Here is a 17,700-nt window from a genome sequence, read left to right on the forward strand (position 1 = left end):
TTTTTTTTTTTTTTTTTAAAAATCAGATGGGGAGCATGATTGAAGAAAATGTGAGTTCTGTGAGCCCTAGAGTTGACTAGTTTCCTTCCTGCCTTGTGTGTCAGTAACTGAACTGCTCTGATTTACTGAGGTGAACATTTCAAATAATAAGTGGTATGAGTTTCAGTATGAATTGAGCACATGTAGAAATTGATCTGCAGGCTTAGGTGTTTAGTACTCTCACAAGTAGGGGAGGGGGGGGACAGAGTGGCTGGATGCTCACTTTTCTTGAGTCAGTAAGGTATTTTCAGCCAGAGGGCTTCCTTGCATCTGTCAGTGTCTGGCTGCAAAAATGCTCATGCTGTCAGGAGGGAAATGATAGCAGAGGTGCAGGAACAAGTGGTAGGTAAAAGTTCTTTTTGTAGCAATGCCAGCATGAAGTAGGGGTGATGGTTGAAAGTCAAAGCCGTCTGGTCTTCCATACAGTTTTTGTCTGGTATGTTTGGGCAGTAATGAGAAACTGTGTTTGAAGAGGTTCATTTAACTGTTAAAAACAGACTAGAAACAATAATTGATGAAGGAAGGTAGATGTTGTGATCAAGGCAAGCAGAAGTCAGGAGTTAAGTGTGGGGAGGGAAAACAGGGACTCCTACCAAATCTGGTAATTGGACTGAAGGTTAGAATTCCTAATATCTAAGATAGGAGCATTCCCTAGCAACATCTAGGGGTACAATGCAGGTGTGTAGCTAATGTAAAGTAGTGCATGTAATTATGTTACATACTGGAGCAGAGAGCAGGTATGGCAGTGAGTCTTCTGAATTGTGGTTAGCTGCAATGGCATTGCTTGGGTAGGGGTCTGCTGGTATCTGTTGATACATCAGAGTCTGCAGCCCTAAGCGGTGTTTCTCCCTAGTAAGTGTTTTTGTTCTTCATTACTTCCCTGATTTTTTTATTTTTTATAAAATGTGCGTTCACACTGCAGCTTTTCATAATGCCAGGGCACTTGCAGTCCTTCGTGAATCTGTTGCAGAAAACATACATAACTTAGTTATCTGTAAGCCATGTCACATTTGATTTATGTTTGCCATTTGCATCAGAAGTTGCTGTAGAGGACATATGCAGAAGGATGCATCAGCCTTGTTATCATAGGAAAGCTAAAAATCAGCCATTCAGAGGAAATTCTGGTTACACTGATTAGCTCAGATACAAGGTATTGTCTATGTTAGAATAACTTAGTAATCACTCCAACTAGTTTTAGTTTGGGGAATAATACTGCAAATAAAAATGTAGCCATTACAGTTAGTAAGTTAGTTTGGTAGTAGTACTATTACGAATAAGTAGTTTGATTGGATTAAGTATGTCATGAAACTGCACTCTCAGTTCACTGATAGCCTTTCATACAGCTGTAAGAGAAAAGGGTGTGTACAGTTATTTTGTTTATGATGGACATCTTGATCAAGGTAGCATGTGATGACCAAGGGTGAATTTGCCACAAAATGGTGATTTTTTTTTTTTTTAAGCCTCTTTTGAAAGAAGCTGAAATTCTTACTCAAAAGATACAGAAAAGCATCTCAGTAATCTTGAATATCCTGAACTATCAATTGGGAGCTATTAATTTCAGGAGCTGCTGGGTGCCCTGGTTTTGGCCCAGCCGAAACCGGGACACTGGGATAGTAACAAGGCCCAAAACATGTTGTGCTTGGGAAGAAATAATTGAGGAGGCACATCGTTTGAGTTGTGGGGAAGCAGGTCATAGAGTAGTTACTTATTGTGAACATGCGTACTGCTTGACTTGCTTATTGATATATTCTAGAATGTGTTTAAGTCTGCTTAATGAAAAGAAGTGAAATTGAAGTCTGGGGGGAAAAAACAAAACCCAGAAAACAACCAACCATTTAATGTTCCAGGGTAGAGATCAGGCTCCTGATGTTAAGTACACCAAGTGCAAGGTAAAGCTGTAGTCACTTATATGACAGAAAGTAAAAGGTCTGAAAAGAGTGACACTTCAAAGGCACAAAGGTTGGGCTATAAGAGAAGCAGAACCCTATTAGGATAAGAAGACAACTAATTTGAAAAAACAGCCCTTTTATGTTTTTTTTATTTTAAACATAATGGTAAGTTTATGGAGAGTATGTAGCACTCTAGTTAGACTACATTCTTTAATTAGTGAAGAGCTTTCTGATCTGTCTTTTTTTAATTATGATTTCTAAGAGGTAGAACTGAAGGCTCCAACTGTACTGTTAAGCAGAGAAGGCCTCTTTCAAATGAACAAACACACTGGATAGTAGTGGGAAGGAGTGTGTGAACTAACTAGTTGATGGAGTTGTTAAAGGAGACTGTAACATAACAAATGTTTCTACTGATTAGAACAATCAGTGATTACACACCAAACTAAAGAGTTCAGTCTGATTAAGCTCTTAAGCATTTTAATTCACAAATTATTGTTCCCTTAATAGTAGTGTAGTTTTCCAAATTGTACCTGTAGCTGATTGAAATACCAAGAATTTTAGAATGCAGTAGTGATTGTTTTCATCTTCTGAAATATTAAACTGGAATTTAAAAGGCGAGCAAACTCCATAGTGTCAGCTTTAAAATCAGTGTGGTCCTTGGTTTTGAGATGGCAGGCCCAGTTCAGAGTTGTATTGACTCATAGAATAGTTTAGGTTGGCATGTACATCTAGAGGTCATCTGATCCAGTCTCCCACTCAGGCAAGGCCAACACTGAAATTGTCTTTTCTAGACCACTTTTAAAATGTTTTAGAGAATGGAGATTCTAGCACCTCTTTGCTTAATGCATTCCTATGCTGGACCGCACTCACTGTGAAGAATTTCCTCCCTATATTGAAATGAAATCCCTTGCTGAGTCTTGTCTGTTGCCTCTTGTACTTTGATTTAGCATACATTAGCATGTCTCAGTAGAAGGGCTAGGATAGTGCTCAACTTCTGTGATCGTCCGGGTTTAGCTCCAATTTGTGTAAGGAAGCGCACTGTTCAGGGAATTTAATTCTTTTATGTGCTGGTTGAAATTCTTGAAGTGACTCGTCCAATTTTGATAAGGCTGAGAAACAGGCAAAAACATGACACGTATTTTAAAGAGTCTGTTTAGGAGTTTGGGAGCCTACATGTAGTATTCTTAAATAATTTTGTTAAGAATAAAAAGAACATGCCTTGAAGCCTTGAACTTGTACTAATAATAGGAAAAGGAAGATAACCATTGTTAACCAGTGATTTGAATATATGCAGTTGTTGTGAATGGCTGTAGTGGGATGTATGAGGCAAAACTGAATTGAACAAACCTACACTAGCTTTTCGTTTGTTACAGACATATTCTATATTTGTCTTGCACTGGCAACTGATGTAGACAAGTTACAGATGGTTGCTGCTGTTGTTTTGCCACTCACTAAATCTTTTCCGAGCAATCTTTAGTTGATCTAGAGATAGCAGGAAACATGCTTCTTGAAAGCTACTCGTGCAGAAGTAGTTTGCCACATTAACTGCTTTGATTGTGCAAAGTCCTGTAAAGAAAAAAAAATTACACAGTGTGAATAGTATGTTTTACATGGTACAGAAGATAAGTGTTCTAGTCTAAGGCCAGTGGATGATATGCTCTAACGGTTTGCTGACATTGGCAGGGAAAGGCTTTGCTCCTTTCCCTTTACCCTGGTTGCATGGTTCCTCTTCTTCCCTGCCAGTTTGGGTGCTTATCAGGCCAGCATGAGTAATTTTGATCCAGTTAGGAAACTCTGCTTCTTTTAAGCACAGAAAAGATCAGATCTGATCTGATGTAACTGATCACCTCAATCAAATTTATCATATTTGCCATGTAAATTCTATCTGAGATGCTGAAGTAGTGTAGACAATGAGAAAAGGAAACGTATGCCATTAGGATCCTACTTCCTTTCCCAGTCCTAGTTGAGAAGTACCATTAGGATGAATTTGTCATCGGCTTCCACAAGCAAATAGGTAAGTGAATGTGCTGCTTAGTTTTGGTTAAGTTGAAATGTTGTTCTTCGAAGTTAAATTCTGTTAGGTAACTTAATGTGCTAGTAACTGTTAATTATGTCAGGGAGGAGAGAGTGCACTGGCCTTGAATTTGACAACTCCGTTCCAGTGGAGGCAAAAATTTTAAGTTGTTGGTACATAAAAAACCCCACAATACTGTAGTGACGGACTGCTACTTTTGAAGGGATTCCACTAACTGAGATGTATTTTAGTGTTGCAAATAGTAATTGCAAGTAACTTACTGTATCACAATAATAGGAGCTTAATTGTGATGAGACTGCTCATAATAAAATCATGCCTATTATAGCAGCAGACCTGCTTTTGGTGCTGCCATATTACCTGGAAAGCCTACAGTCGTCATCGGTCAGTATTGGTGTTAGGGCTGATGGTAAAATGTCTTGGATGTGGTTGTTACCCACACTGCAACTGAAACACAGCCTTCTAATGATACTTGCAAGCCAGGGTTTTTCTGCTAACTTGAGGGGGAGGAAGAGGAAGTATTCTGAGATTTGGATATTTGCTTTCACACACAGACATTACCCCTTAGTTTGGGGTTATGGCATTGGTACATCTGAGGCTGTTGATGGTTCTCCTCCTTACATTGTTTGTTAAAATTAATAGTTTTGTCTTTGACAATAGCTTGTATAACAGTTTCCATCTCTTATGTAATCAAGAACGTTCTTGCAGAACATGGAATCTCGTTAGAGTTGATCATGAGTGTTATATTAACCTACCTCATCTACAACCACTGAAGCCTGTCAGAGTGAGGAAGGACAGATGAGCTGTTTGGAGTTACCTGCTTAGATCAGTTCATGAACTGATCAATTTCTTCTAGATACTGCCAAACAGAGCCCGACAGAGATTAAGCCTTTGTAGGCAAATACAAGCCTGTTGGTATTTATCTGCCTGAAGAGTGGCACAGCTGGCATGGATGGCTTAGTAAATGTTTCCTGTTTCTGGTTGTTAAGAATAATTTTTCTGTACTGGTAAAACTGAGTGGCAGAGAGATGACATGGCTTGACAAACACTTCTGTTGAAGCCTAAACTGCTGCCCGCTCCAATTTTGGTTCTTTGCCTCTTGTTCCTGCCCCAGTGTTGCTGCCTCTTCACTTGTGTTGATTCAAGAATTCATGTGGCTCCTGAACAAACCAGCTTGTGGAGCTGATTTTGCTGAAAAAATTTATTTAAAAACTAAGTATGTTTATTTTCTGGGCTGTTCAGACAGATTTTTTTTTTTTTTTTTTTTTTTTCCCCTGACCTAGTTTGATTAACAGAATTATAAGCACTTAAGCTCACTCACAGTAGAGAAGGCTGAGTAGAGGTGGAAATGAGTGACCGGGGCCACTGATACAGCAGACAGATGATGTCTTTTCCAGGTAAAACTGACACCAAATAGCATTTGAGGAAGGTAGTTGAACTGATGGTAGCATTTGATGTAAGTTTTCTCTCTAAATTTAAACATCCTTTAATAATACAGAACTTCAGCATATGGAATAACAACATGATGTAAATTTTAAAGCATAGGTAAGTATTTTTAGGTATTTCTTTAATAAAAATAGGTTGAACTGCACTTTAAACTTAAAATACCACATTTCTATAATATAGAGTAGTAAAAAACACACTACAGTTTACTCCCATCAATTTCTCTGTGACTAATTCTGTAAAAGAGTAAATGTGCTGTAGTTGTTTGTGTAGTGAAATATTATTAATAAACTATGTTAATCTTTCCTATGTTGTTGTATTTCAGACCTAGAGATTTTTGTTAGTTGGTCTGGTTTGGTATCTGAAATACTCAGGCTGACAGTGGCCTTGGGAATATTTTTCTTCCCATGGAAATGAGAATGTGCTATTTTACATAGATAAGTTTGAAAGAAAACCATGTTTTGTTTTGCTTTAGAAAATCCAGAAAGTAGAGTAGCAAGCAACTACAAAACTTCTAGGCGTATTTTTTTTTGTGTGTCTGCTGATAGCACAGGTAAAAAGCCCTTTGAGGCACTGGGAGTGTCATTCTTCCCCCTGGCTCCTGCAGCCTGCATAACTTAACGTGGAAATAGTTAGCAGCTCTGAAATCACAGCAGTGAACAATTTTTCTTACTTAGCCCAAGAGAGTAATATTGTTTCTTGACCGTAGTTTTTCATTAATCTCTCTGTGCTGTTAACAAAAGTTTGGTATAAATGAAGGAGACAGATCTGGCAGATTACAGCATTAACTCATAATTAACTTTCAAGTCAGTTTTTTTGAAGTTTGGCAATATGTATGTGTTTTATTGATAGTTTATTTTCAGGTGCTTGATAATCGTAATAGGAGTCTACTGGAAACTGCTTACTCTGGAAAGCTTTAGGATAGGTTCATAGAGAGTATTGTCTTGTTTTGCATTTAGGATGTGTGAAGTAAAATACTAAAAGTAAATTTCCAAGAGTTTCTAAGCAATAAAGTTTAGTTTAACATAGCTGAAAAATACTTTGCTGCAGTTGAACAATCATTCTGTTGTACTGAGCTGTGTAAAATCCTGTAACGTAAAAGATCATTTGAGTTTTTTTATGAGGTAGTTTTGGAAAGTTAACAACTTTAGGTCTAAGCTTAATGCATTGATTTTTTTTGTTTTCTAGCAAGTATTGAATTTTTTGCAGGCTGATGGAAAAATCTTGTTAATCCATTCTGTTGCTAAAATTCTGCTTTTTGAATTGAACATGAAAGTTGTCCTAAATTCTGCTGCCTGAGCAAAATTTTTTTTAGTTTGAGGAAAAGTATTAGAAGGGCGTGGTGGGGTGTAGTTGTTGTGGTTTGGTTTTTTTTTTTTCCAGATAGGTTTTAATATATAATAATTTCTCCATTAGTAAGATTGCATATGCTCAGGCTGAGAGACCTGTATGCTGCCTGGATCTGATAACAGCTTACAGTTAAAGAGCATGCCTGCCACTCCAGAGCAAACTGATGTATAAAACCAGTACCTGTTTGTGGTGTAATTGCCTGCACTAGTTTTTCCTCAGTGTTGGTCTGAGTTCCTAACAGTTCCTTCCTGCTTTATAGTTGTGCACAGGAAGCCACAGTTGTGGATAGGATCATCAAACTGATCTGTGTTTCAGAAAACAATCACAAAAGTGAGCTTTTATTTATCGTTGGTCAGTTTAATCCAGTTTACCATCATCCCTTCGAGAAGAGTGGCTGCAGCTCAGTGGGCAGTATTGGGGTGAGAATAAAGAGTTGGGAAGGGTGGGATGATTGTAAGATGCCATTGCTGCTGAAGAAATTATTTGGTGAGTACCTTCATTATGTAGTATTGAATCTAAATTAATAAGTTTATGGTACCTGAAGCGACAGTTTGTGAAGCCAGCTCAGATGCATGCTTTGAGCTTAACAGTGCATCCAGTCCAGAGAATTTAGTGGAAGTACATCACTGTTCACAGGGCTGTGGCCATGTTAATGGTAGAAGAGGTCGAGAAGCAGCGTGGTGTAATTCATTGAGCAGGGCCGTGCAGTTAAATACATTCTTTCAGAGCTTGAGGTTCTGAGAAGCGAACATGAAAGCATTCGCATTTGGCTTTAAGGGAGGTAGAAGGAGTACTTCCCCCCACCTGCCCCTGCCCCGTCTGAATTATTTTATTCCTTCATCACTCTTTCATTACTCTAGGCAACAAAAGACGTGATGACTTATTTTATTGTTCAGTTTGCATCAGGTTGCATATGCATATGGGTTTTATATTCTCCCCCGTCCTCCCTCTCCTCCCCCTTCCCCCCCCCGCATTGAAACTGTTGGTCAAGAGTGCTCTTAAGTGCAGTATTGTATCAGTGTGTGCATATATTTAAAGTATATGAATAACCTTTTGAGTGTAGATTAATTCACAAAAAAACCTGAGAAGTTATACTGTACACAGTACGTTTTAATTCATAAATATCTCCAAACAGAAATCCCGAGTAGAGGGAAGAGAATGTAATATCATTACAGTTTAAAATATTGTGTAATATTAAGCAAGATTACAAACTAATAGCATTCTTTTAAAAGGGCAGACCCCCTCATTTGTTCTCCCATGCTTTCCAGTTTGAAAATTTTCATTATTTTTTTTTTTTTTTACTGAAATTTGGCAGGGTAGCCAGAGGAGCTTAAATATAGTCTTTGACAGCAGTATGACTGCTTGAATAGACTGCCTAATTTTGAGAATTATCTGTGTGCTTGTCTGTCACTGATGGCTATTGCCAAAATGATCGAAGAAAAATAGGACGTTGTCTTTAAATAAGGCTATTTCTATGTTCTGTAGGCAAAACAGGAGCAATTTGAGCTGAAATTTTTCTATGCTTCTTTGTGTCTCATGCATTCTAGATGTATTGTACACACTTTGGCTGCTGAAAGTATGTATTGGCTGATTTAAGCTTATAGGCATGAAGTTTCTTTACAACTTATTGTAAAGAATGCAGATCTTGTACATAACTTCATTACGAAATGCTCAGCAGAGTTTATTTAAAATGCAAATGTATATGCTCTAGGACACTGCTGTTTTTTGTTGTTGTTCATTTCCAGCTATGAAAGCATGAGTAGAAACTGAAAAGAATAGCTGTGTGTTTGGTTTTGTTTTCTTGTAGGGTTTCTTTAAAATCAGTGTTTAGGTGGGTTCAGTATGTCTCATTCCTAATACCATAGTTCAAACTCCTTATTGGTCAAAAAGAGGTGTTAGTTTTGTTATTTTTCTTGTATTTGATAGTGGTCTGTTTAGAATTACATCGGTCCTCTCATTAGTATAATTATCTAATGTCCAGTTCTACCCATGCGCTTAGGTATACTGTGCATGGGTATACTCTATAGCTCAGGGAATTAGTAGCTGTAATTTTACAAGTAATGGAAAAATATGGGTGGTATGAGAGCTGGCGAGCAGAGTGTAGCAACGCTCAGCTGTGTGTATGGAATAGGCAGCGTGGGGTCACTTCAGTTCTGCAGTGCTGTGCTCCGGGAGGGCTGGCTGGGTTAAGTGTGGCTTTGGACCCAAGGTACTAAGCCTTTGCATTTAAGTGTGGTACATGCATCTCCTTGCTTGCCGTGGCATCAGGCTGATTGCCCAGTCTGGAATGAGACAGTCCATCTGTCTGTGGCTGTACCAGGTTGACACTAGGATCACTTGGGTTGTCTCACCACATTTCCCAGTGTTCCCTCTTCTGCAAAGAGGGTTCAGGGAGTTATGACAAGGTTTCCCTCCTTAGTGTGATGCCAGGTAAGATCTGGCAAGTTTAGCTCAGGTTCTGCATGGAAGTCGTTCTGTGCTTTGGGAGCTGAGCTTTCTTTAGAAACAGTATAACTACTTTAGAGTTACACTTGCTTTTTTGTATCTATTTTGGAGATGAGATAATCTGCCCATAAATGACTGCGTTGACTGCTACATAGTTTCTTTATTTTGGCCAAAATAAAAGTTCTCAGGACTGGGATCTTCAGCAGTTAGATGGTTTCTGTAGGCCCTTCATATGAAGAGGATGAAAAAATGGGAAAGAAAAAGATTTTAAAACAATAGAAACAGCTAGCAGGATTCAGAAGGGGAAATGGGAATAGAGAAAAGGGACATGGCCTGGGGGCTCTCGGAATCAGACTATTGCACTAAGACAATGATCCAGTATTGTGTTTTTATTTATTAAATGGAAACTGTTTAACATTATGCTGTCTTCTTAAGACAGGCTTATCTATTCTTAGACAGATGGGATTTAGCTTGTGCCACTTGTGCTGCTGTAGGGAATATTCTGAAACTTTATATGAAAAGTTGACTGGTTCTGACAAATTGGTCTTAAAATTCACAGGCTTTTCTGCTCCGCAATCCTAGCTGCAAATCTCATACAACACAATTTAATGAAAAAGTATAGGCTTTTTTCTTGTTTAGCAAAGTGAAAACTGTAGTTTGTTACAGCTCAGAGTACTTACAAATGTGAACAGCAGAAATGGTGGAAGAAAGTGATTTGGGAAAGGTTTTTCTTGCACATAGGTACTAGTGCAAGCGGACCAATAGTAGGCTTGAGACAGCATCTAAAATCTTGAATTGCCCCAGAGATTGAGTTTATGTTGATGTTTCCCTGAAGTTTTTTAATTCTCCAAATTACTTTTCCTTTCAGGGATGGAGGTAGCGTCCAGCACCCTTCTGTAAGAGTTCATCTTTCTGTCTCACTTTTTGCTCCCCCAGCCCTGACCCAGCATGGGCTGTCCTTGCCTGTGAAACTTCTTATCCCAGTTTCTCAGGTTTAGTTTCTTAAATGTATAGTTTTTGGGGCAACCTTTGAATTGACATTAGAAATTGTCAGTGGCGTTTGGCTATAGTCCTAATGTGAAGATGATCTGCTATGAATACGCTCTTCTCTCCCTGCCCCTTGCCTTGTTTTTTTTTTTCCATACTTTCTTCTGAGATTAGGGACAGAAAAACAATTACCTCTTACCACAGTACATGTGTTAACAGCACTGTAATTCTACTTTGGTGATGTACAACTGTCCAGAAACATACAAATATGGTTCACTTGGTTTGAAAAACTGCTGCTCAAAATAAGAATTCATTAATACATTTTCAGGGATTTTTCAAAATTAATATTTTACAAACACGCATCCAGGACACTTTGCTTTTTTTCTATAACCTATAATTTTTCTATAACCTATACATGCATATGCTTCCTTTCCACTCAATGCTTTTTCTCTTAATATGGACTTGCCATTTAAGAAGCCGTTTCTAATTTGTTTATACGTTTGACTTATTGCACTATGTGTATCCCACTGACTGTTGCACATTAACATTATTACTTTATCTAGAAGAACTTTTTCTTGCTATAACTTGACATAAACAACAGTGCATTTTTTCATTTTCTATTATTTGTTATTTGGTGCCTTGAATATTAAATTGTTGTCTATGTGGTGTCCCAGATAGCAGCTTGAAACTAGTGCAAGAGGAGAGTGTTCTTGTAAGTCCTGTTTGTTTTCAGATGAATGACTTGAGTGTGCATAAGTTATGTTGTTTTAAAAGGAAGTATTTCTCTTCTTGTGAAGTATTATTTTTCTTACCATTTTAATACAACAGGTAACAATGATGTTCATTACTGAAAAATTGAATAGATTGGATTTGTTTTTCGATGGGGATATATTTCTCTCAGGTCTTAAATCCTTGTTTGTGGGGGCTGTATTTCTGTTGTATGAAAGAAAGATGGGAATTCTATTGGTTTTTGCTTGTTTTGTTGTTGTTTTTAATCTAATTATATACGATTTCCATATAGATCTGCTTTTGATGAGCAGGGCTTATCTGGCAATTTGATTTTAGTTAAGAAAGCTTTTTTTCAGCCTGAGTAATTTGTTATTCTCCAGGAAACTAGAATAAGAAGGGCTGTGGTTGATGGAGTGTTAGAGTAAGTAAACATAATCTGTGTTTTTGTTTTTATGGGATATGCTACTTCAGTATTGTCAGCTGAGCTTTCATTTATCTTTTGAATTCATTGGTACTTTTTCCATGTCTTTTGGCTGAACCTTAACTGAGGTGATTTTGATGTTCTGTATTTCTTACAAATTGAGATTCTGTCTTTCTGTTATTTAATGATACTTATTCTATATCTAATATATTTCCAGTTGATGGGATGTCTTTCCGTATTTTTGCTTTGTGTAGTTTAGCATATAATACAATGAATTTTCTGTACTTCATAATGCTTTTATGCTGTCCTCTAATCAATATCCTAGTGCACGCTGAATCGCTGATTCTCTTTACCATGCTCTAACATGAATGGTCTGGGAGGGGTTTTTTTGTTTTTCTTTTTTTTTTATCTCTTTCTCTTGTAACCACTGGTGTTGTGGTAAATGAGATACAGGTGGATTCTACTTGCTGCCTTGAGGCATGGAAGCACAGCAACTGTTTGACACTTTGCTCTAGATTTACCTCCCCCTGCTGGTTCTCCATCCTCCCCCTCTGCCTAGTCAGGTGCTTCGGGCATTATGTGAAACTTATTTATATGCTTTGCCTTTTTTCCTGAAAGGATACTTCCATGATTTGGGTCGGCAATTTTGCCATTTTTTTGTTGAGTCATTTTCATTCTAAATCTAAAAAGCCAACAATTTTTCTTTCAAAATATGATTTAATGTCTTGCATAAAAATGGGTGTCAGGCTTTCATAGACTATTGCCTTTTCTTCAGTGTGAACGAAGGCATAGTATTGAAAATAAACAGGTTCTGTATTGATTCCCCCCATAATCATCATAAAGCCTGATAGAACTCAAATCTGACCTGTACAAAACTGCTGAAAATAGAGCTCTCCTACAGCAGCAAAGAGCTTTCAACAACTTGGGTAAAGCTGTACTCATGACTGTCAGGGGAGCTGTGGTGCGGGGCAGGGGAGGTAGCACTCGGCATTCGACTCCAGCCTGAAGAAGACACCTGTGTTCATGTTTACCTACCTTGATAATTAGAAGGGCTAGAATTGTTTCTGCTCAAATTGATTATACTTGTTTGAGAATGTATTACTCTTGGGCAACTGGACATTTCAGCCTTTCAGTCCACGACGGCTATTGTGAATGCTATTTTGAGCTATTCAGTGAAATACTGTAGGTTATTACAGCACAACTCTTGAGAGGAAGCCAGTCTTTAATGTTATGGTTTTGTTTCAGGATGCTGTCAAAGTAGCGGTTGCCAGCATAGTTGCAGCATACAGTCCTTGATTTTGAAAAATGCTGAGCAGATTTGAAAATTACTGAGCAGTGCAATGAAGCACTTGGTACTAGCAGGGTGATCAGTAAAAGTGGAATCAGTGTCCTGTTTGCAGTCAGCTGGATGGTTTGGGTTTTTGTAGAATACTTGAGAAAAGAGCAAGGTCTCTTATTCTGCCTGTTTCAAAACTCTTTATGTCTGAATTTCTAGAACTTTTTGACACTTGAGTGGCTGGGTAGGAGGACAGTACTTGGGGGGTACCTCTCTGCACTTGAAATCAACTCCAGAAGCCTATTCTAGGAGTTGGTATCTTACTGAAGAGGACCACTCCTGGAAGGAGGGAAAGGTTTGTCTGCCATGAACATAGCTGTCCAGAAGTTAATATACAAGACTGCTTGCAAGGATTCCAGTGTGTAACTTTGCAGTGGGAATCTTGATTTGTTCCGCTTCACCCCTTTAAATCCGTTAGGTACCTTTCTGTTTAGAGGCATTAGAAATGTTTAAAGCAAATGTGAATGGTCCCACTGATTTGTAATTTAAATTACTGTTTTCCGGTGTCTATCACTTAAGTATTTTTTTTTTTTTTTTTTATTGTTGGATTGAAATGGTATTGCAAGTGTCTGACTGAAAGAAATTAAGGGAATTAGATATGAAAGGTATTAAAGGAATGTCTCTATCCTACCTAACTTCACTCTAACTTCCTCTGTAAGCAGTGGCGTCAGATTTGGTAGTATTAACATGACATTGTCTCTTGTAGGATAATCATGGGTCAAACCGGAAAAAAATCTGAAAAGGGACCAATTTGTTGGCGAAAACGTGTGAAATCAGAATATATGAGACTGAGGCAGCTCAAGAGGTTCCGACGTGCAGATGAAGTAAAGGTATGTCATCTTTTGGTTCTGTTGCTCAAAAAATGATAGAAAAATTTGTTTTCTTCTGAAGTATGAGTTGTCCTGCAGTTAACGCCTGCAATAACAATTTAATTAAATACTTTGTTAACATACTGAAAACTTGTCTTAACTCTGTGATCTTATAAACAGGTATGATACATTTATATGTGATTTGAATCAGGCATGCTAAGTATCAGAAGAGACTGGAGAGCAAGTATGGTAACTTCTTTAGCCACATACTCTTGCTAATTCCATTTAGAACTTAATTCCATGCTAAACCTCTAAGTCTTTGAACATGAGAACGTGGTTGAGTCAAAGAAAAGAATAATGAACTATACTGAGCCTCACTGACATTTAAACAAAATTTGGACAGTTAAGTTTTGAGTACTTTTTTTTTTTTTTAATCCTGTCTGGTTTTGTTTATCTTTTTAGTAAATATTATAATGCCTTAAGATGCTAACAGGTGAACTTAGAGTCTTTGATTTATTTGTAATGTTTACAATTGTGATTAATTTTTAGAGTATGTTTAATTCTAATCGTCAGAAGATACTGGAAAGAACTGAAATCTTAAATCAAGAATGGAAACAACGTAGGATACAGCCTGTTCACATCATGACTTCTGTGAGCTCATTGCGCGGGACCAGGGAGGTTGGTTAACATGTGTTGTGGTAATTCCACTTACAAGGTCGTTAGCACGTTTTTGTTTTATTCCTGGAAATTTGGCTGTTCTTTTTTTTTTTTCCAGCATGACATGACTTGGCAGCTAAATATTTTTCGTATGAGTCTCTTAATTTATTTATTATTTACTTCGATCACATGACTTCTGGAAAGCAATAAATACGTAGCAGGCTACCTAGTTTTGAATGACACACAAAAACAAAACTTTATTTCTGATAATACTTGGATAATACCTCAGCATCCTTTAAACAAATCATTTTATTTCACTGATATTGGGAGTTTAATCTTGCTCCTATTGGAGCTGACCCCCAGTGGTACACATGAGTAGTTACTTTGGTTCTTACTGAGTTAAAGCACATGAAAGCTGTGAACATACCCACTTGACAAAGTCTTCTTTATATTAATTAAAGTCATTTAACCACAGAGGTTCTGAAAGGAGTTAGTTGAGTTGATGCACCCTTGTGTGGCACAAGCAGACTGGACACTAAATTTGTGAAAAACACTTCCATGATTGTAATACAATTTGAGCACCCAAACTGGCTTTCATGTTGGTAGCTTGAACAGTGATTTAAGCCTACTCCAACTTTCTGTATTCAGCCCAGGTTAATTTATCTTCTTTCTCAGTTGCTCTTTAGGCATTTCTCCAGACTAAGCCAGTTTGAGGATGTTTCATGTGTAATAATCTGAAAAGCTAAATTTTCAGTAGGATGAGAATGAAAATACTTTACTGTGAACAGGTTAAAAAAAACCAAAACAAACCACTTTCTTTTCAAGGAAATTTGTCAGATTTTCCTTTTCCTAAAATTTTAGTGGGAAACTGAGGGCTTGTGTGTCACAGAGGTGCATTTGTGTGCATGCATGTTCAAATGCAAACAGGCAAGGACCTTTGCCTGAGTGTTTTCTTTTAAACATGATTGAATATGCAATTACTCATGCTCTATACCTATTATATGGCACTGTATGATCAGAACTTCTGATAATAATTGACACAGGTACACATCCAATTTTCACTTTTTTTTGATAGTAAAAGATCATTCCTCACCATTTCTTTCTTTCTTTTTTCTTTTTTTTTTTTGTAGCTTGATTCACTATTCTTTTATGTTGATTTATTGCCTGAATTGATTTCCTGCCTGAATTGATAGAGCACACTAATTACTGCATTCAAATCCAGTTTCATGAATCAGAACTTAATGCTTGATTTAAGATTGCCATAATTTATAGTGAGAGAAGCGAGACAGAGGAATGGTGGGGGTTTTAAAAGATTACTTTAAAATCCTTTTTTCTTCATATGCTGAATTTCATCAGAGTTGCATAGGACACTGGCTAGAAGTTTAGTGACCTGATGGAAAGGTTTTGTGAGAGCCTTCCTGTGTTTGGTGAAGACTGCAGGGCATCACTAGTGACCTAGATTTTCTCCAATGAGTAGTCCAGTCAGCATCAACCAGAGGCCATAACATGTCCTGTGCTAGCCTAATAAATACTAAGCTGAGTTCCATAGCAAAATGACGGGGCAACATAACTGAGACTTAGTACCAAACACTTTGAGTAATTTTGACATAGCTCATTTGTCAGCCTGAGACTTCTAGTTCCAAAGATAAAAAGTAATTATTTTTTTTACTTTTGTATTTTTCTTTAAAAATACATGAAAAATATACTAGATGGCTGCTAGCTAGAAAATTAAACATTAACCTGAAATGGGAATAAAGCACTAGCATAGAACAATGTCTTGAGTATTGATATACACAGCAGAAATCTAATTTCATTTGCTGCAAATTGAAAAGAAAACAAATAAATCTGGCTTGTGTCATTCTACCGGGGTACTGTCTCTGTATACTGTTTGTTATATTACTTTGTGTATTTCTTTAGAAATGTGAAGCTCTGTTCATCTTTCCCTTCTGGAAAGGAGAAAGATCTTTTGTCTCCACTTCCTTTTTTCCTTTCAGGTAGCTATGATAGCTGTTCTAAACTTTGTTTTACCTACCTCCAAATCCTCTTTGTTGTACTTTCCCTAGCTTTGTATGTTCCTGTCTGCTTTTGTTTGTAACTTTTTTCAGAGTTCTTCCTACTGCTGTCCAAGTATTTGAGAAAAGTTGATCAGCATCTGTTAACTGTTGAATAGGTGCAAGAATAACCTAGTTGTCTGTATTTCTATGGCACGTTTATCTTTTGGAGGCTACATAAACCTCTGAATCTCCAAAAAAAAGTCCTGTAGCTGAAAAACTCATTGACGTGTGCAGAGTTGCACGTTAAGAGTTAATTTTCTTTTTTCCATTGTAAGCAGTGAGCATAATAAAAAGTTTGAGGATAGGATAAAGATAAGCAGACAATAATAGGGAAACAGAGCAGGAATTAACAAGACATATGGAGGATTTATTTCCGTAAGATGTCTTTCTGTCATTAAGGTAAAATTTTATTTTTTTTTAACATAAATAATACGTGATTTCTGCAGTGTATTGATCTGAAGCCAGGGGAATTCAGTTGCCTCTCTGATGGCTTGAGGAAATACTCTAGCATCAGTGTAGCAGCAACAGGTACTAAATTTGTTTTGAGATACAAACACAATTTGTATTGTAGGGTAAAAGTCTGAGTAAAATACAGTCACAGCCACTTATTATGAAGTGGAAAAAAACATCATGATCTATTAGCAAAGGTATTGACATAGAAATAATTCTTGTGTCTTTTTTCCTGCTAAACCTATTCTACTATTATGCCCTAAAAATCTGATGCATTTTTCAAAGGCTGATATGGCTAATTTTGACAGACACTTTGAATTTTGTATGTTGTAGAGTGTTCTTCTGTGATTTTTTTTTTTTTTCTTTTTGTTTCTGATGTTGCTATGTAAGTGTGACTTCAATCTCTTATTTCAGTGCTCTGTTACCAGTGACATAGATTTTCCAAAACAAGTCATCCCACTGAAGACTCTCAATGCTGTTGCTTCTGTGCCTATAATGTATTCTTGGTCTCCCCTTCAACAGAATTTTATGGTAAGTTTAAAAAAGTGCTGGGAGGAGAAAAGGGAGGGGTTAATTTTAGAAATAAACCAGCAAAAATCTGTTGCCAGTTACCCTCCCTGTCTTTTTGGTATTGGTAATAAGGCAGTAATAATCAGAAATAGGCTTCCCCAAATAAAATAAATAAATAAAAGTAACTTAGATTCAAACTAAACCTCTGTCCTCAATGAACCTAAGTATCTCTAAAGCCTTCCTGTAAAGAGACCCTAAGTTTATTTAATTCAGGTGACCAATTGTCTTGTACGGCATTTAACAAATGTAGATTTATTTGAAAGCATAAATTAGTGTAATGAGAAATGTTTTCTGAGGGCTATGAATGTCTTTATGTAAGACAATCAACCAACACACCTGTAGCAGAATAGTAATTCTTATGGAATAAAGAGAACTTAATCCTGAAATAATATCCCCACATAATGGTCATTCTTACATAGCAACTGAGTATAGCCTTTTCTTCTGATTAGCTTCACTATGCTGAAGCCATAACATTAGATTTCTGATGTA

General features: G+C 37.1%; 1 protein-coding gene across 4 annotated transcripts in view; it reads left to right on the forward strand.

Moving 5' to 3' along the window:
* The window catches only part of EZH2 (enhancer of zeste 2 polycomb repressive complex 2 subunit), a 51,465-nt gene that overhangs the window by 8,544 nt on the left and 25,221 nt on the right, over positions 1–17,700 (forward strand). For 3 of the 4 annotated variants that reach the window (XM_076330742.1, XM_076330740.1, XM_076330738.1), the window contains exons 2-4: positions 13,378–13,501; positions 14,030–14,158; positions 17,056–17,172. In XM_076330742.1, coding sequence (XP_076186857.1) covers positions 13,385–13,501; positions 14,030–14,158; positions 17,056–17,172 — 363 coding nt within the window. In that variant the 5' untranslated portion in view covers positions 13,378–13,384. The remainder of the gene's footprint in view (positions 1–13,377; positions 13,502–14,029; positions 14,159–17,055; positions 17,173–17,700) is intronic. The other variant, XM_076330741.1, reaches the window with a different exon arrangement.

This window comes from Aptenodytes patagonicus, chromosome 2 (genome assembly GCF_965638725.1).
Source record: "Aptenodytes patagonicus chromosome 2, bAptPat1.pri.cur, whole genome shotgun sequence".
NCBI classification, from domain to species: domain Eukaryota; kingdom Metazoa; phylum Chordata; class Aves; order Sphenisciformes; family Spheniscidae; genus Aptenodytes; species Aptenodytes patagonicus.